At 43.1% G+C, this 20825-nt stretch overlaps 1 protein-coding gene across 4 annotated transcripts in view; it reads right to left on the bottom strand.

The window, feature by feature from the left end:
• Nucleotides 1-799: 799 nt before the first annotated feature.
• ILDR1 (immunoglobulin like domain containing receptor 1) overlaps nt 800-20825 on the bottom strand; it is a gene marked incomplete at both ends in the record, with an annotated part of 38672 nt that continues 18646 nt past the window's right edge. The window contains 4 exons of one of the 4 annotated variants that reach the window (XM_082655163.1): nt 800-974; nt 13315-14138; nt 14357-14488; nt 20500-20646. In XM_082655163.1, the coding sequence (XP_082511289.1) occupies nt 933-974; nt 13315-14138; nt 14357-14488; nt 20500-20646 (1145 nt within the window). Of the gene's footprint in view, nt 975-13251; nt 14139-14356; nt 14489-20499; nt 20647-20825 lie in introns of those variants that run through there. The other 3 variants (XM_082655164.1, XM_082655165.1, XM_082655162.1) reach the window with 3 other exon arrangements.

The raw sequence follows: 20825 nt of genomic DNA, 5'->3' as shown, positions 1-20825 counted from the left end.
TAACTCTGCAAGGCTGAGTAGTGCCAGGAGAAAGGTCGCTCCAAAATTATCAGGTTGGCCTGGCTCTTCTCTGAGCTTTAGTCGGGAAGAAGGCTTAACTTCATCAAGTGCATCAAAATAGATATTTGGGGCAGAATCCTCAGGCCAGTAGCTTTCACTTACTTCTTCTTTACTTATGTACTTTGTTGTTCCCAAGAAGCATTTAAAGTGGTTTCAATGGATGCATGTTATATAGGAAAATATAAATTAGATATAGGCAAAAAAAAAAAAAAAGAAGAAGAAAACAAATGACAGGAATAAGACTGGTGCAAAAGTGCTTCTCTGTGACTTTCTACACATGCAATAAATAGCCTGTGAGAGGGCACATTGCTGGAGTATTTCCTGTGCCATCTCTGAGTGAACCCTCAAAGGCATTCAGGACCAGGCTTGGGGGCAGTAAAGTGGACTCGTAACATGGAGGGATCCTCTAGATATGCTATAGGGGGAGACAAGTTTCCATGGAAATTTCCCTATAGTACTCCATAGATTTTCTGCTCCTAAGAGGAGCAGGAAATGTTTGATTTCCTCTTAAAGATTCCTGAGTTCTCACTTTGAGAATGGCCACAGTTCTGAGCAGTGTAACCTAGTTGAAGACTCAGGCTACTAAGTTCCTGAGGGATCACATCCCAGTTAGAATTCATTACAAGTCTGACTATCTAAATATGCAGAGTGTGTACCAAGGCTAAAACTACAGTCATTAATTCCTCAAACTTTGTTTATAAAATTCTTCTATTTGATTCTCAGAGTCTAAGCCAAAACTGTTAGATACAAACTTGCGGTGTCCATCTCAAGTCAGCTGGAATGGCCCCTCCCAAGTCAGCTGGAAATCTAGGTGATGCTGATGACATGCAGGAGCTGAGAAGTAGCCACAGAAGCAGTGTTGTGCCTGGTGACTAAATGACCACACTCCTTCCACTATGGGAGCTCTCTCTCTCCTGGGGAATAGAAGAATATACAAAAATCCAGTCAGCTGGGCTCTATTGTCTATGTATACAATACACGAGTAGGCTTGATTCTGGTGCAAATCCTCAGTGAGTGGTGGCTGCTGGGACAGCAGCTCTGAATCTAAAAATTATTTCTTGACTTGTCATGAAGCCAGTTTCTCCCCTTGGCTTATGTTTCTCATCTTTCTACCTCACTGGAGCCTCCCTCAAACACCTTTAATTTCTGAAAATTTCTTAGAGTCTCATTCACTCTGCTTTTTGCTGGTTTTTAACATCTTTAAGTCTCTCTTAGATCGAAAAACAAGGTACCCTGTTCCATTCATCAGTCCCTCTCTCTATCATTTATTCATGAAGATATGGCCCAGTTTTCCTTTTCCCATTTATATTCTCCTGAACGATTTGTTCTTAGCCCTTATCTAAAAAGTTAAGCTTCACACCTTGGTATTTCTCTGATGTTATTTGTTCAGATCACTAATTATCTTTTCCTGACCAAACGCGGTGGCTTTTCTTCAGAAGTTATTCCACTTGATCTTTTGGCTTTCTCATCTTGCGCTATGAGGGCTTCAAGAACTATGGTTTTAATTTCTCGTATTTCTCTAACTTTGTATTGGAGGAGATTATTTTTATTTCAGTTTTGAATATCTACAACGTCATCTATGAATGTAACCTTTCTTGTTTGAAATGGCAAGATAAGGTATCTGCCTCAAAACATACTGTTCAAAATGTATATGTATGTACTATATGCATGTTGCTATAAAAATTGTGTGTTTCCATTTTATCAAGAAAGTGAGTTTTGAGAGCATGGTTTCTAATCAAAATGCTGTGGGATGGGAGACTGTAGCCAAGATGGCAGAGTAGAAAGGCCCTGAGCTCACCTCCTCTCATGAGCACACCAAAATCACAACTATCTTCAGAACCACCATCAATAAAAAACAAAACAAAACAAAAAACTGAAACCTACAGGAAAAGATCTCCTACAACTAAAGATATATAGAAAGAACCAAAATGAGACAGGTAGGAGGGGCAGACTTGCAATATAATCAATTCCCATACCCCCTGGGTGGGTGAACCACAAACTGGAGAATAATTATATTGCAGAGGTTCTCCCACAGGAGTGAGAGTTCTGAGCCCCACATCAGGCTCCCCAACCTGGGGATCCAGCACCAGGAAGATGAGCCCCCAGAGCATTTGGCTTTGAAGGCCAGCTGGGCTTAATTGCAGGAGCCCCATAGGACTGGGGGAAATAGAGACTTCACTCTTAAAGGGAGTACACAAAAGCTCCCATTCACCAGGACGCAAGGCAAAAGCAATACTTTGATAGGAGCCTGGGCCAGACCTACCTGCTGGTCTTGGAGAGTCTCCTGGAGAGGTAGGGGTGGCTACAGCTCACCCTGGGGAAACGGACACTAGTTGCAGACATATTAAACATTCAGCCACATGAACACTCCTGGCAGCTGCCATATTGGCTCATTAGAGTCAAGACCTGGGCCACCCAATAGCCTGTAGGTGCACTAGTGCTGGGACATCTCAGGCCAAACAACTAACTTGGCGGGGACACAGCCCCACCCATCCACAGACAGGCTGCCTAAAGACTACAGAGCCCACAAAAGCCTCTAGACACAGCCCAGCCCACCAAAGGGCCAAGACCCAGCTCCACACACCAGTGGGCAGGTACCAGCCCCTCCCACCAGGAAGCCTGCACAAGCCTCTAGATCAGCCTCACCCACCAGGGGGAAGACACCAGAAGCAAGAAATCCACAATCCTGCAATGCAGGCCAGATCCTACCCTGGGACCACCTGGACCCTGACCCTGCCCACTATCATGTGAATGCAAACTTCAGGACACCCCAGACCCCATACCCAATTGTGTCAGGAACTGCCCCCCTTCCACCAATGGTCTGAAACAAGCTCTGAGATCCCTGGACCCTGCAGCAAGACCTGGGAACTAGCTCTGCCTGTCAGTAGTCTGGCACTAACCCCAGGATCTGGCTTCACCTGCTAGTGGGTGGGCAACAGCCCGAGTCTTCAGGATCCTGACTTTGCCCACCAGGGAGCCAGCACTAGCCCTGGGGAGCCCACTTGGATCCCAAAACCAGGCACCTCATGACCAGACCACACTAAACAGCAGCCAGCAGCATGTGTACAAGACAGGGGCTGACACCAACCAAACTAGGGGCCAACCAAGCCTACCACACTGCCCACATAGCCTGCCTCAACAGAAGGACCCAAGCAGCCCTCTTAGGGGGAACACCTAGAGAATACAGCTTGGGTAACAAGAGGGGAATGCACTGCTGGGACCCATAGGACGCCTCCTACAGAGGGCCACTGCTCCAAGGTTAGAAACATAACTAATATACCATATACACAAAAATACAAATAGCAACTTGGACAAAATAAGGTGGCAGAGGAATATGTTCCAGACAAAGGAACAAGATAAAACCCCAGAAGATGAACTAAGTGAAGTGGAGACAGGCAATCTATCTGAGAAAGAGTTTAGAGTAATACTCATAATGATTATCAAGGAACTCAAGAAGAAAATGGATGCACAGAGTGAGAAGTTAGAGATTTTTAACAAAGAATTAGAAAATATAAAGAACAACCAAACAGAATTGAAGAATACAATAACTGAAATAAAAATATTTATTTATAGATTGCTGTATAAAAACCTCATGATAACCACAAACCAAAAATCTATAATAGATATACGCACAAAAAAGAGAAAGAAGTCCAAACATAACACTAAAGGTAGTCATCAAATCACAAGAGAAGAGAACAAAAGAAGAAAAGGAAAAAGACCCAGAAAAACAAATCCAAACCAATTAACAAAATGTCAATAAGAACACATATCAGTAATTACCTTAAATGTAAATGTACTAAATGCTCCAACCAAAACACATAGACTGGCTGAATGAATACAAAAACAAGACCCATATATATGCTGCCTACAGGAGATTCAGTTCAGATCTACAGACTGAAAGCGAGGGGATGGAAAAATGTATTCCATGCAAATGGAAGTCAAAAGAAACCTAGAGTAGCAATACTTATATCAGACAAAATAGAGTTTAAAATATAAAGACACTGGCACAGAAACAGAAATATAGATCAATGGAACAGGATAGAAAGCCCAGAGATAAACCCACACACATATGGTCACCTTATCTTTGATAAAGGAGGCAAGAATATACAGTGGAGAAAAGACAGCCTCTTCAATAAGTGGTGCTGGGAAAACTGGACAGCTACATGTAAAAGAATGAAATTAGAACACTCCCTAACACCATACACAAAAATAAACTCAAAATGGATTAAAGACCTAAATGTAAGGCCAGACACCATCAAACTCTTAGAGGAAAACATAGAACACTCTATGACATAAATCACAGCAAGATCCTTTTTGACCCACCTCCTAGAGAAATGGAAATAAAAACGAAAATTAAAAAATGGGACCTAATGAAACTTAAAAGCTTTTGCACAGCAAAGGAAACCATAAACAATGAAAAGACAACCCTCAGAATGGGAGAAAATATTTGCAAATGAAGCAACTGACAGAGGATTAATCTCCAAAATTTAAAAGCAGCTCATGTAGCTCAATGTCAAAAAAACAAACAACCCAGTCCAAAAATGGGCAGAAGACCTAGACATTTCTCCAAAGAAGATATACAGATTGCCAACAAACACATGAAAGAATGCTCAACATCATTAATCATCAGAAAAATGCAAATCAAAACTACAATGAGGTATCACCTCACACCAGTCAGAATGGCCATCATGAAAAAATCTACAAACAATAAATGCTGGAAAGGGTGTGGAGAAAAGGGAGCCCTCTTGCACTGTTGGTGGGAATGTAAACTGATACAGCCACTATGGAGAACAGTATGGAGGGTCCTTAAAAAACTAAAAATAGAACTACCATATGACCCAGCAATCCCACTACTGGGCATATACCCTGAGAAAACCATAATTCAAAGAGAGTCATGTACTAAAATGTTCATTGCAGCTCTATTTACAATAGCCAGGACATGGAAGCAACCTAAGTGTCCATCAGCAGACGAATGGATAAAGAAGATGTGGCACATATGTACAATGGAATATTACTCAGCCATAAAAAGGAACGAAACTGAGTTATTTGTAGTGAGGTGGATGGTCCTAGAGACTGTCATTCAGAGTGAAGTAAGTCAGAAAGAGAAAAATAAATACCGTATGCTAACACATAAATATGGAATCTAAAAAAAAAATTAAATGGTCATGAAGAACCTAGGGGCAAGACGGGAATAAAGATGCAGACCTACTAGAGAATGGACTTGAGGATATGGGGAGGGGGAAGGGTAAGCTGGGATGAAGTGAGAGAGTGGCATGGACATATAGACACTACCAAACGTAAAATAGATAGCTAGTGGGAAGCAGCCACATAGCACAGGGAGATCAGCTCGGTGCTTTGTGACCACCTAAAGGGGTGGGATAGGGAGGGTGGGAGGGAGGGAGATGCAAGAGGGAAGAGATATGGGGACATATGTATATGTATAACTGATTCACTTTGTTATAAAGCAGAAAGTAACACACCATTGTAAAGCAATTATACTCCAATAAAGATGTTAAATATATATATATATATATAAAGACACTGACAAGTGTCCTTGTCCTTATAAGAGACAAGGACACTACATAATGATCAAAGGATCAATCCAAGAAGAAGATAAAGAAATTGTAAATATATATGCACCCAACATAGGATCACTTCAATATATAAGGCAAATGTTAACAGACATAAAAGGAGAAACTGACAGTAACATAATAATAGTGGGGGACTTTAACACCCCACTTACATCAATGGACAGATAATCCAGACAGAAATTAGTAAGGAAACGCAGGTCTTAAATAACACATTAGACCAAATGGACTCAACTGATATTTATAGAGCATTCCATCCAAAAGCAGCAGGTTACACATTCAAGTGCACATGGAACATTCTCCAGGATAGATCACATGCTAGGCCACAAAACAAGCCTTGGTAAATTTAAGAAAATTGAAATCTTATCAAGCATCTTTTCTGACCACAACCCTATGAGACTAGAAATCAACTACAAGAAAAAATACTGCAAAAAAACAAAAACACGTGGAGGCTAAACAATATGCTACTAATGGATCACTGAAGAAATCAAAGAGGAAATTTTAAAAATACCTAAAGACAAATGAAAATGAAAGCACAATGATCCAAAACCTATGGGACTCAGCAAAAGCAGTTCTAAGAGGGATGTTTATAGCAATACAGGCTTACCTCAGAAACAAGAAAAATCTCAAATAAACAACCTAACCTTATACTTAAAGCAACTAGAGAAAGAAGAACACACAAAACCCAAAGTTAGTAGAAGGAAAGAAATCACAAGGTTCAGAGCAAAAATAAATGAAATAGAGACCAAAAAAACCCACAAAAACAATAGAAAAGACCAATGAAGCTAAAAGCTTGTTCTTGGAAAAGATAAACAAAATTGATAAGCCTTTACTCAGACTTATCCAGGATCATAAGAGAATGCTACAAGCAACTCTATGCCAATAAAATGGACAGCCTAGGAGAAATGGACAAATTCTTAGGAAGTACAATCTCCCTAGACTGAACCAGGAAGAAACAGAAAATACGAAGAAATTACCAGTAAGGAAACTGAATCGGTAATTTAAAACCTCCCCCAAAACAAAAGTCCAGGACAAGATAGCTTCACAGATGAATGCTACCAAACATTTAGAGAAGTGTTAACACCTATCCTTCTGAAACTATTCTAAAAAACTGCAGAGGAAGAAACACTTCTGAACCCATTCTCTGAGGCCACCATCACCCTGATACCAAAACCAGACAAAGATATCACACAAAAAAGACAATTATAGACCAATATCACTGATGAACACAGATGAAAAAATCCTCAACAAAATACTAGCAAATAGGGCTTCCCTGGTGGCACACTGGTTAAGAATCCACCTGCCAATGCAGGAGACACGGGTTCAAGCCCTGGTCTGGGAAGATCCACACGCTGTGGAGCAACTAAGCCCATGTGTCACTACTACTGAGCCTGTGCTCTAGAGCCTGTGAACCACAACTACTGAAGCCCATGTGCCTAGAGCCTGTGCTCTGCAACAAGAGAAGCCACTGCAATGAGAAGCCCACACACCACAACGAAGAGTAGCCCCCACTCACCACAACTAGAGAAAGCCCATGCACAGTAACAAAGACCCAACGCAGCCAAAAATAAATAAATAAATAAAAATACTAGCAAATCAAATCCAACAATACATTAAAAGGGTAATTTACCATGATCAAGTGGGATTTATCCCAGGTATGCAAAGATTTTTCAATATCTGCAAATCAATCAGTGTGATACATCACATTAACAAATTGAAGAATAAAAACCATATGATACAATCATCTCAATTGAAGCAGAAAAGGCTTTTGATACAATTCAACATCCATTTATGATAAAACCTCTCCAGAAAGTGGGCATAAAGGGAACATATCTCAACATAATTAAGGCCATTTATGACAAACCCACAGCTAACATCATACTCAATGGTGAAAAGCTGAAAGCATTCCCTCTAAGATCAGGTACAAGACAAGGATGCCCACTCTTGCCACTTTTATTCAACATAGTTGTGGCAGTCACAGCCACTGCAATCAGAGAAGAAAAAGAAATAAAAGGAATCCAGATGGGAAAGGAAGTAGTAAAACTGTCACTGTTTGCAGATGACATGATACTATACATAGAAAATTCTAAAGACACTACCAGAAAACTACTAGAGCTCATCAATGAATTCGGTAAAGTTGCAGGATACAAAATTAACGTATAGAAATCTGTTGCATTTCTATACACTAACAACAAAATATCAGAAGAGAAATTAAGGAAACAATACCATTAAAAAAAATACCTAGGAATAAACCTACCTTAAGGGGGCAAAAGACCTGTACTCTGAAAACTATAAGGCGCTGATGAAAGAAATTGAGGATGACACAAACAGATGGAAAGATATACCATATTCCTGGATTGGAAGAATCAGTATTGTTAAAATGACCATACTACCCAAGGCAATCTACAGATTCAATGCAACCCCTATCAAATTACCAATGACATTTTTCACAGAACTAGAACAAAAGATTTTTAATCTGTATGGAAACACAAAAGACCTTGAATAGCTAAACAAATCTTGAGAAAGAAGAACGGAGCTGGAGCAATCACACTCCCTGACTTCAGACTATACTATAAAGCTACACTAATCAAAACAATATGGTACTGGCACAAAATCAGACACATACTTCCATGGAACAGGACTGAAAGCCCAGAAATAAACCCATGCACTTATGGTCAATTAATCTACAACAAAGGAGGCAAGAATATACAGTGGAGAACAGAAAGTCTCTTCAACAAGTGGTGATAGGAAAACTGGACAGCTACCTGTAAAAGAATGAAATTAGAAAATTCTCTAACACCATATACAAAAGCAAACTAAATATAAGACTGGATACTATAAAACTCCTAGAGGAAAACATAAGTGGAACACTCTTTGACATAAATTGCAGCAATTTTTTTTTGGATCTGCCTCCTAGAGTAATGGAAACAAAAGCAAAAATAAACAAATGGGACCTAAATAACTTAAAAGCTTTTGCACAGCAAAGGAAACCATAAATCAAATGAAAAGACAACCTACAGAATGGGAGAGAAATATTTGCAGGCGATGGGACCAACAAGGGATTAATTTCCAAAATATACAAACAGCTTATACATCTCAATAAAAAAAAGCCCAATAACCCAATCAAAAAATTGACAGAAGACCTAATTAGACATTTCTCCAAAGATGACACACAGATGGCCAACAGGCACATGAAAGGATGCTCAACATCACTAATTATTAGGGAAATGCAAATCAAAACTACAATGAGGTATCATCTCACATCAGTCAGAATGGCCATCATCAAAAGGTCTACAAATGATAAATACTAGAGAGGGTGTGGAGAAAAAAGAACCCTCCTACACTGTTGGTGGGAATGTAAATTGGTACAGTCACTATGGAAACAGTACGAAGTTCCTTAAGAAACTAAAAATAGAGTTACCATATAATCCAGCAATCCCACTCCTGGGCATATATGGAAAAGAAGCAAACTCTAATTTGAAAAGAAACATGCACCCCAATGTTCATAGTGGCACTATTTACAATAGCCAAGACATGGAAGCAACCTAAATGTCCAGCGACAGATGAATGGATAAAGAAGATGTGGTATATATGCATAGACATAGAAAACAAACTTTATGGCTACTAAAGGGGAAAAGGTGGGAGAGGAATAAGTTAGGAGTTTGGGATTAAAATATGCTACTATATATTTATAAAACAGATAACCAACAAGGACCTACTATATAGCGCAGGGAACTAACTATACTCAATATCTTGTAATAACCTATAATGGAAAAGAATCTAAAAAAGAATATATATACAAATATATATATACACACATATATACACAAATAATATATATAAAACTGAATCACTTTGCTGAAACTAATACACATTGTAAATCAACTATATTTCAATAATTTTTTTCTTTTTTTTGGCCACATCACGCAGCATGTGGGATCTTAGTTCCCCAACCAGGGATCAAACCCATGCCCCCTGCAGTGGAAGCATGAAGTCTTAACCACTGGCCCATCAGGGAAGTCCAATAAATTTTTTTTTAAAAAGATGTGGTATATATATACAAAGGACTATTACTCAGCCATAAAAAAGAATGAAATTATGTCATTTGTAGCAACAAATGGATGGACCTAGAGATTATCATACAAAGTGAAGTAAAGTGAAGTAAGTCAGACACAGAAACACAGATATCATATAATATCACTTATATGTAGGATTAAAAAATGATACAAATGGGCTTATTTACAAAATAGAAATAGACTCACAGTCATAGAAAACAAACTTATGGTTATCAAAGGGAAAGGGGCGGGGGATAAAGTAGGAACTTGGGATTAACACATACACACTACTATATATAAGTAGATAAACAACAAGGACCTCCTGTATAGCACAGGGAACTATATTCAATATCTTGTAATAATCTATAACAGAAAAGAGTCTGAAAAATAATATATATATAAAACTGAATCACTTTGCTGTACACCTGAAACATTGTAGACCAACTATACTTCAATAAAAAAAATTTTTCTTGGAACAAAAATGCTGTGGGATGAATGCTCTCTGACAAAGGAAAGCAACAAAATGGAGCCAAAGGAAGTTGTACAGGGTTTTCTAAAGAAAAGACATTATCAAAGAATAGACATTTTACTGAAAGTAGAAGAAAGTACCATAATCTAAAATGTTTTTAATTAAATCAAAGAGTCAAGAAAAAAGAAAAAAATCTTGGATTCTCTACAGCAAGTTTGAGTTTAGCTTGGAGAGGAAAGAATGCAGTAACTTTCTCTTGCATTAGAACAGGTGTGTACAGGCCAAGATTGCAACAAATCAGCAATGCCTTGGGAAGCCCTTCCTGACAGAGCAAGACTGGAAAGAAAGATGATCGATTTGAAGGATACCAGAAACAGAGGGGCCACTCAGTCTGAAACCCCTGGAGTTTAAAGCTTGATATTACTGCTTCTTATATTTCTGAGACTGTTGACTTTTGGTGGAGTGAAAAGACCACCAGACACGCAATGAGATCTTGGCTGGAGTCCTGGTTCTGGAGTCAAATGGAAGATACCTCAACATAACTTCCCTTTTCTCATGGGCACTGTGCAGACAATACTCCTTACCTAGTTCAGTTCCCATGAGATCATTTACATGCAAGGCCTTGCCTGTTGGTATCTACTTGTTAAACATTACTCTAGAGAGACACTCCATTTGAGCCAAAAGATTTTTTGATTAATTCATATTACTCTGAATATTTAATAAAGTATTTTTAATAAGTATTTTGTAAAAAGTTATGGTAAAGCTGTAACTGTTGAAAGCTTGATTTAAGAAAATAGTCATACATCTTATCAGCTCAATTTAAGAAACTCAAGTTATATATAATCAAAGATCACCATCTAGTGGCCCAATTGTACCATAACTTCTAAAGTTAGCTGCAAGCTCCAAAGACTTCAGAGGCTAGAAGGTGTGTGGAAAGCATCCGGCCCTGCCAAGGAGAGGAGCGAAGAGAGATTTGGGGCCCACTAAAAGCATTCAAATTTCAAGTTACAAACAAAATAAACAAAACACGGTGCCCTTCAAACGAATCAACCTTCCAAATCAAGCTTTGGTCTTGGGCCTCTGGTCACTCAGAGTTTGAGTGGATAGTTGAATGTGATAAAGTAAAGTGATAACTATTTTGGAGATAAGCTCAGAGAAATCCAAAACAATGAAGGCCTTTACAATTATCTTGAGCGACTTTGCCTCTCACAAGCAACTTTACAATCGAAAATTTGGTTTGCTTGTGATAGAATTATTTGTGTGTACATCTTGATGATAAGAAATAAAGTCACAAGAAAACATCATTGCCCCACACAATTCTCTTCTAATTAGGCAGCATGAGTTATTGAAAAGGGCATAGTCTTGAGTCAGAGGGCTTTGTTCAAATTCTGGCTTCACTCCCTATTGGCTGTGTGACCTTGAGCATGTTACTTAACCTCACTGAGCCTCACAGGGCTATCGCAAGGATTAAATGAAATAAGGCTTGGAAAGGGCTTATTCTGTTATCCAAAACATAACTGGTGCTCCTTTCACCATTCTCTCACTTAAAAGAAACCATATAATTTAGAAGAAAATAAAGAAAAAGTTTAACTTAAAAAAAAAATAGGGTTTGGATTTGAAGCCAAAAGCTGACTTTTAAATTACATTTTTCTGTTAAAATGAAGATAAGAGACTGTCTAGTAATCGTATGACCAAAGTAACAGTGGTTGTCCTGGCTCTGATTGATTCTGTATTTTCTTTCAGGGTGTAATTTTCTTACTGGTAACATGGAAGAAAGAGTTGTATCCACCGTAAAATGAACATAATAGTACAAACCTCACAGGGTGTTGAAAGGATTAAATAAGATGTTGCATAAATGTCCATAGCTCAGTACCACTTAGTAAGGATACTACTAAGTTTCATTATTACTGGTCTTTGCCTCTCTCGTGGGACATCTGTGAGAATATAATTGCCATTGATTATTTCAGAAATGCCTGTGGGCTTTTGCTACCTTCCTCACAAATCACTCTTTCGCCAAGGTTCTTCCCTAGAAAGGCCAGCACTGGGGCTCTCATAAGGTGCCTGTTTCTTTGTACATACTATGCAGATGATTGGTTTTAAAACAAGTCACAGCAGAATTTGCATTTCCAAACGAGAGTTGTATCCTTCAAAGTGCATGAGAGATTAAAATTCTTGTTCCTCTAATATCCCTCTACTCTGGGAACTTCCCTCACAACTGACTACGTATCCCTTTATCTCAACAGAAGCAAAACGGAAAAAGGATTTTAGTCGAATAGAGAAATAGATTTTTGTGGCTAGCCTGTAGGTTGGTTCTGAGGCAGTTCATGAATATTTCTGAGCAACAGCCAGCATAACTTTGCAAAGTGACAACACAGAAGGAATACTATCATAGGGGTATATTAATTATAAGATGATATTTTAAAGTCGCATCTTAAAGGAGAAAAAAGGTCTATATTCAGAGGCTTAAAGAGCCTGCATCTCCCTTTGTGCCCCTTTCCATTGGCACCTTGCCTGTTCACAGAGTCCTAAAGTTTCGACCCATATTTGGGATATCAGGGTTTTGGGGGGTTTTGTTTTGTTTTGTTTTTGTTTCCCTAAATCACTTTAACGATACCTTCCGGAGGGGTTGGGGGTGGGTCTCAGGCCCTTGCACACTGACTTGCAGCACCCAGAAGTGGCACAAACGTCCTGTCAGGCCCACGGTTCTAATTTGGGGTATGGAAATTGTTGCTAAGTAAAGCAAGGCAGCTATGACAGGAAGTAAAGCCTTGGCTGGTGGAAGCCTGTGCTGGAGTTCTAGCTCCACTACTCACAAAGCGCTTAATTATTTTGAGCTTCGTTTCCTCACCCGTGAAATGGGGGGACCCGGCCCGACTGGCCTCACGGGACTGTGATGAGGGCTGGAGCCAGACTGAGAGTGAGAAGGCCCTCTTAAGCATCACGCCCAGAGTCCCTCCCCTGCTCTTGGCACTCACTGGTCCCGTCCAGCTCTGCAAGAGGGGTCTCACCACGCCCAGAGGGCCAGCGGGGCAAAACAGAGATGAGGGACCCTCCGCGGCGGCAGGTGAGGTGGCCCGTGTCAGCCTGGCTGAAGGGTCCCTTCTGCCCGTGCCCGACCCTCAGCAGGAAGCCCCAGGCTCACCGAGCGCCTCTCCACACTCCCTTTTTTCCTGCCATCCTTGCCTGGGGTGACATCCAGCGAGCGGTAACTGGGTGGCTTCTCCTCAGGCCAGTTTGGGGAGCGCGAGCGGCGGCGGCGGCGGCGGCGGGGCCCCCAATTCCGGGGCTGCCTCTCCTTCTCCTCCTCCTCCTCCTCGGAGCTCCAGGAACTGAGGCCGGAGGGCAGGGGAGGGGAGTAGCTGCGGTGCCGGCGCCTCTGGTGTCCCTGAGCGCTGCCCCGGGGGCTGGGCCCGCGGGCTCTCTCTGGGAAGCGGCTGCGGAGACGGGGGCGGTTGGGCGGCCAGCGGGCCTCGCTGGACGAGGGGCCGTCGCTGAGGCTGTCCCTGTCTGACCAGGGCATGGGTGACCCGCGCTGCCTGGAGCTGCGGTGCCTTCCGCTCCGCAGTCGGCCCAGCTCCCTTTGCTCCAGCGCCCAGCGCTGAGGCTCCCGGTCCCGGTGCTCCTGCTGGAAATCAGAGTAGCGGTGCTGCCTTCTCCCCTCCCTCAGATCCCAGGGTCCGGGGGGAGGCGGGGGGAGCCACTGCTGGTGGGAGGAGTTGCTGGTCCTCCGCAGAGACGGCAGGTCTCTGACCAGCGGGGGAAGGTGGATGATTCTGCGTTCCACGACCTCAGAGCCCAGGGAGGACAGCATGCTGCGGGGATGGCCGGATCTGCCTTGGAGGTCAGCCGGCAGAGGCTGGGCTGGGTTGAGGTTCCGCAGCTCTTTCTCCAAATACTCTAGGACACCGTTGGTGATGGGAGGGTGAGCGGTGGTCATCTCTGGGAGGCTGGATCGCAGGGACAAATCTGATTGAAAATAAGGAAAAGAACATGCAGAACTGCTGATCCAAAACACACTCCTCAGAATCAGGGCACCGAAGTGCCACCTTATTAGCATGCATCTACCCCCTCCCATCCTCAGTCGTAAAGATGTCCACCATATTGGTCATGAAGGCCCCAATGCAGCCCATGCTCCTACCCTTGCCCTTTACCCTCTCCCACCCCAAATCTCTGGCAAGGTTTACCTCGCTGCAGCAGTGGATTCATTGGATAAGATGAAAACTGGGAGCTCCTGTCCGCCCCCCAGTACAGGGGTTTTTCGATCATCTGAGGGCCTAGGGCCTGAGCCTGCTTCATGTTGCGTTGGTGGGCCATGGCTGCAGGGGGAAAAGGAGAAATGCAGACCCTCAGCCAGGGCAAGGCCCACACCTCCCACTTCACTTCTCTCCACCTAGCAGCCTTGCCAAGAGGCCACTTTCTCTCTTCGAAGTTTATTGTGACCTCTCTCGCATGGGTGTAAGGGAAGTAGTGAATCAACTATTCCTTTGGCAAGGAGCTGGGAATAAATTCCCTAGCCAACACTGCAACTCCTGCACACTAGGAAATATAATCTTAAAACCTGACTTCCTAGTCTTGAAAACATTTCATTGTTCTGCCCATTTCCAAGGTCACCTAAAATGTATAGGTAGATGCATAGGTATTAGCAGGCAATGAAATTTCAGGCCATAGGCCAAATATAGAAGGTACAGATGCAAAGGGCTCAGAGGAGGCTGTTAGTCAGGGGCTGCTTGGGAGGACTGCCTGCTCAGAGTGGAAAAAGAGAACGCAGGTGCTGAGGTCAATGGGCAGAATTACTGGTAAAGGGAGAGGGACTGAAGAACGTTTCTAGCTGGTAATGCCAGCCCTGGGTGGGAGAAAACCAGGGGGAAGAAGGCAGAGAATGCAAAAAAGTTGAAGTGGATCCTTTCTACTCTTCTCCTCACTTTATTAAGTATTGGGGTTTTCCCTAAGTAGGGGGAATCTCTAATGGGTGGGGTAGAGGCAGAGAAGGGAGAAGGGAAATACCATTTCCTTTCAGGGCAAAGAAAATAATAGAAAAAAGCAGCACAAGGGATCCATAGAAATGTTTCTCCAGTCCCTTAGGTGCAGCTGGTCTGAAGCACACAACCCACAGCAAGTACAAATTAAAAACAAACACATCTAGTTGTTTTTGTTCATGAATTTCTATTTTGAGGTAATTGTGACCAAGTGCACATGTCTCCCAAGCTCCCTGTCTATCCATGCATGTAGGAAATGTACTTGTGTGCTTAAGTGCAGGAAGTGCCTGCCAGCCTAGCACTCTCACCTCCTCCTGGGTTTCCCAAGCCCAGTGGCCACCCCTAAAGCAGCAGGGCTCTGCCAGAGGCTTCCTCTTACCACAGTAGGAAGAGGTAGAAGACAGACATTCTGGACCCAGCTGCATAGGTTGGGAGATTTGCTGAGGCCAGCAGCTAAAGGGCCATCAGGAAGGCTACCCAATGGCTCTAGTATGAAACCAACTTCCAGCACAATAGGAAGTGGTTTCGGCCAAGCCCCCCAAAATGTTTGGAGCCCCAGCCCTGATGGTGAGTCACAGCCCAGCATGGAGGAAGTCAGATGCAAACTTAGAGCAGCTCACCCAGCTGCCACATCTTCATGCCAAAGGACAGCACTCCAGACCCTCTAAAGATAGGTTCACTTGCTCAGCACTTTCCTCTCCCTCTTGCTAATAGGTGCCTCCCCCAGCTCCCTATACACGATATCTTCAGCACACACAATGCCCTCCTTAATATGCGCCAGTCACTTTACATGAGCTAACTAATCCTCAGAGGAATCTCTTAATATGAGAATCAGATGAGGAAGTTAGGCTTACAGAGGTTATCTTCCCAGCCCAATGTCCCACAGCTGGTGACTGGCAGAGGCAGCATGTGACCCGGTGTCTGTCTGCCACTCAAGCCCGTACTCTTTCTGCCAAACCACAGAGTCCCCAGACTCCTTTATTTATGTGATAAAGCAAAAAAAAAAAAAAAACCTAAAAACAAAAAAAAACCCTTCTCTAGTGGTAGTGCCTCACTTTATTTCTCTCCACTCAGCACCACACCATTCAAAACCCACTTCAGACTAACCTCTGCTTCCAAGGCCTGGGGACATCTGATTCCATTGGGAACAACCCTACCCACCCCCTGCCCCTCTGACTGAATCTTGGTTTCCTCCAGATGATACCATTCCCCCTTTGGGCCACTTCCTTCTTCAACTCCTCCAATTCAATAGGAGGGAAAAGGAGAGTTGGGCTTAACTCCTTGCTCCCCAAATGACTTTTTAATTAATGGGACCCCCTGCAGAGATGACTCCCTAGAGACCCTTCCAGATCCTCCACGCGCTTTCCTGTCAGATTTTTACATATTCCCAAGATTAACACACCTGCTCCCTTCTTAGCTGCCACAAACTTTTTCCCAGGGTCCCTCCCTTCCCTGATGCACTGGAACTGATGAGATGGGAGTGGAAAAATACAGCCTCTGAGCTTCTCCCTTGCCCTCCTCTCCCTGGAAACAGCTCCATGGGGAAGTCTAGGCTACCAGGTGTTTCTATTGCTCACCTAATGGGGAATCAGGTAATAAAATAAGAAACATGGAGAAACGAACAAAGCTTCAAGACTCCTAATAAGTTATCTCTGAACCTCAGTGGTGTAAAGTCTGCCTTGGTCACCTTTAACGCGCTAGTTATATATACAGACTCCTGGACCCTGCTCGCAGACTGACCTTCAGTCTAATACAAGGTAAGAAAATCCATGTTTTCAACAAGCTCTCTGATTTTAATGCAGGGAGTCGAACTGGAGTTGACTATTGTGGATTCTCAACAACATTCTGAGAATTATGGTCCTCAGGGATAGGTTAAACACAGGCTTTGAGGGTCACGTGGACTTCAACTTGAATCCCAGCATGTATTAGCTGTGTAAGTTTGAGTGAGTTTCCAGAGTGTCTGAGCCCAATCTCCTCATATCTGAGCTGGGGATAATAATACCTACTTCACAAAGTTGTTGAAGTTAAATGAGGTAATGCACATGAAATGCCTAATAGCTCATGGCTCTCACTGTTACTGTTAAAATAAGTCGCTTCTTTCACCTTAGATCTCATAGAAGATATCTCATAGAAAGATCTCATCTTTCACCTTAGATCTCAAAAAGTACACATTTGGAGACTAGACCACCAAAAGCATATTCATCCTCATTTCTGAGGAAAACCCAGGGCATGTTCTTTAAGAAGACCCTTTTGTGGCAGAAATAACACTCAACACCTCCCCTCCTGCAGAGACCTGCAGCCAGCATCCTCTGTGTGCATCACCCATGGTGCCCCTGAGGACCTCCAACTTCTTACTATTCCTTACCACCCCCTCCCTGCCCTTACAGTGTGTTCTTCGCCCTCTCTGACCCATGGTCACACATTCCTTTTTTTTATACATATACTGGCAGTATACACAGTATACCAAATTGACTGGCAGTCCTTCCACTGACATCCTTGGGAGCATCCTAGAATCTCATGCCCCTTGAATTTTTGCCATTTCAGCTTTAGGAAACCACCAGTCAATGCTTCCTGGGCCCACACTGGCTGCACAGTCAGGCAACTGACCTCATATAGCCCTTCTCGCAATGTGCGTAGATCTCCTTGACTGATCTAGCAACCCTGCTTCCCTCCTCCAGAGCAGCAGTTTAAACTTCTCATGTCTTCCCCTCCCTATGAACTTTCAGCTAATGACATGTCTTTGCTGAGGAAGAGGAACCAGCCCTGGACATGGAATCAAGAGACCTAGGTCTAGTCCAGGGCTCATCACTAACAAGCTGTGTGTAACTGTGGAAAAGTCTCTCTAGGCCTCACTTCCCTCAGCTGAGGGGATGGGGAGGTGGGTGGCATAGATCAGAGATTCTCCGTGTGGCCTATAGCCCACTGCAGGGTGCGCCTAGGGGTTCTGTGGGGAGGAGGGTCAACAACCAATCTAGGGATGGAAGTTGTCGCTCCAGTTCCCACGGAAAAAAAATAAGATTCAGTGTCAATAACTTTTCTTCTTTAAGTTCTACTGTAGGTTGTTTACTAGTACTAAGTGAATTACCAAGGATGACTAAACTTTGGTGTCATTTTCATTTTTCTCCTCTCTGGTCCTCTGTTAACTCTCACTGGAAAGTAGGAGCAGGTTGGGGAGGTGGGCTGTGGTCTCGGAAGCTCAAGAATCACTGGCATCGTTCTCGAAGCTGCCTTTTGCATCTAGAATTTTGATGTGCTGAAATCGAGACAGGCTGGTGTGAGCTCGCTCCCTCAGCTCCTTCCCTGACACTTTAATCATCTTCCAGGTGTTAACAACTTCCTCTCTCTCTTCAGAGGGCAGGCTTCCTTTTCCTTTTCTGTCTAAAGGTAATCCTTTCACTGTAAGCCTGATGTCTCTCCCACTGGCTCCATCCCTTCTGAGTCATCGCCTCACTTCACAATGCTTCCCTTCACTCTCTTTCTATTGGCCTTGGTTCTCTGCCTACACATATGCTTAGGGTTACCTTATTCTAAAAAAAAATCAACGATCACATACACCCTCTTCCCGACCCAAGAGCTTTCCTTGACAACTCCTGCCCCCTCTATGTAATCTCCTCTTATCACCAAATTTCTCAGGACAGACTCCCCAAGTGACTCACTTTGAAAGTGATCTCATCTGCTCAAGTTCAGGGATCTTTTATTTGTGGCCCACATTTCTTTATTTTACCAGTTCTTCTAAATGACCTCTAACCACTTAGGAGAAACCACTTTCTCCCAGAACCTGTTTATCAGCTTACTGACAGTGGATACATTTATCGCTTGTGCTGACTGAGTCCCTAGCCCTGACTGTTTTGAGTACCCCACAGACCTAGGGATTCCAAGAAAGTATCTTGGGAGAGTTTCTCCCATCTCAGTCTGCCTGTTTCTGCTCCAGTGGCAGTGACTTCTACGTGGCATCTCTCCCAGAGGCCTCTGAACGGTAGGGAGCTCCGTGGCCCAATATTGAGTTCTCTGCTATTTTTCCTCTCTTGAAGGAGTTCATTGGTATCTCAGCCAATCCCATAGTGATCTACACAGACAGGTCGTGGCAGCCTCTCTCGTGGGAAATTCAGCCACTCATAAGTCAGATAATCATGAATACGACGCTGCACTACTTCTGCTACTTACCAGCTGTGTGACTCCTCTGACCTTCAGTCTCCTCATGGTTAAATAATGATGATACCTGCCTTCTAGGGTTGTGAGGATTCAAAAGGGAAATATATGCAAAGGGCCCACACACACCAGACATCCAATAAAAGTTAGTTCTCTTTTCCTGTAAGACAGCAACCTCAGAACATAGGCCTGAAACTAGACTCAGACCACTGACCTTCTTGACCTTGTAGATTAGGTTTTGTTTCTGTCTTAACAACCAATTTCTTTTTTTTTTCTTTTAAAAGTTTTCTTTTCAAATGGACCAAAATGATAAGAGTGGTTATATCTGGGTGCTTAGATTAGTCTTTTCGTTTTCCTACATTTCAAATTTTCGACAATGTAATACTTCACTTATATCATCAGGAAAAGGAAATGTTACTTTAAAAACAAAAAAACCTCCATCCATTTAAAGCTGTTGATTCCATCTCTTTAGTAAGGAAAGATCTTTGTAGAATAATTCTTTTTCTTTTGCCTTCACCAAATTTTTTATGGCATGTCACAATTCTGTTTTAAAAGGTCAAACTTAAGCCCAAAGAAAGATCACATTAGAGCAAGATCTTCTTCTGCCCCCTCTTTCCTTTGTCTAAAAATGAGGCTCTCGAAGTGTGGCACCCAGACTGGCAGAATTGCATCACCTGTGAACTTTTGAGAAATATAAATTCTCAGAGCCACCTAAGACCGATTAAATCAGAAACTCTGCAGATGGAGGCCTCCAGGAGATTCTTAAGTTTGAGAATCCCTGCTCCAACACCTCTCTCTACTCATCTGTTCTTTTCAAGTCATCTTTGAGAAGTGGCCTTCTCTCTCACAGCTCTATGCAAATCACTCCCTCCAGCCACCTCGTGTCCAAGCAAGGTCAGTGCCGGGAGCAAATGCTGGAGCACAGGCACATCAGGGCCACTGATATGTAGGCAGAGACACCTGAACGAAGCCTTAGGCAGGCTAGGAGGTGAACAGGCAGAAGTCCTCCCACTTTGCTCCATAGCTTCCCTGAGCATAATTTCCTGGGCTGAGGCCAAAGACCTCTGAGCCTCTGACAGGAGAAGGGCATGGAGGAGAACCTGGAAGAACCCAAGGTTTTGACCTGGGCATATGAAATGGATCTGTCTGGGGCACAAGGCTCCTGCACCACCCCACCGCACTGCTCGTCCGTCCCCTCTCACCTTCCTCGGGGCAGCAGCAGCGGTCGGGACAGCAGGGGCAGCGGACGTAGCAGCAGCAGTACTGAGGACAGCACTGGCACCAGCACACTCCAATCAGCAGGAGCAGAAGGAGGGCCCCCAGGATGATCAAGATCACTGTCAGCCAGTCTGCAGGAGAGAAGCCGAGCAGGGATTGAACTAAACATGCAGGTGCATGCTTCAGGTTGTAACATTGTAGAGGTCTGATCAACACAGCTCTTGAACTATAGGTTAAAAGTGAGCAACATACAGGCAAAAAAAAAAAAAAAAAAGTTTATCTTTGGTAAGGGAACTTCAGAGGCTGGCTA

Source organism: Grampus griseus, assembly GCF_964374135.1.
Source record: "Grampus griseus genome assembly, chromosome: 5".
NCBI lineage: Eukaryota > Metazoa > Chordata > Mammalia > Artiodactyla > Delphinidae > Grampus > Grampus griseus.
The sequence above is the reverse complement of the archived record's forward strand: the minus strand, read 5'-3'. Positions and strand labels throughout refer to the sequence as shown.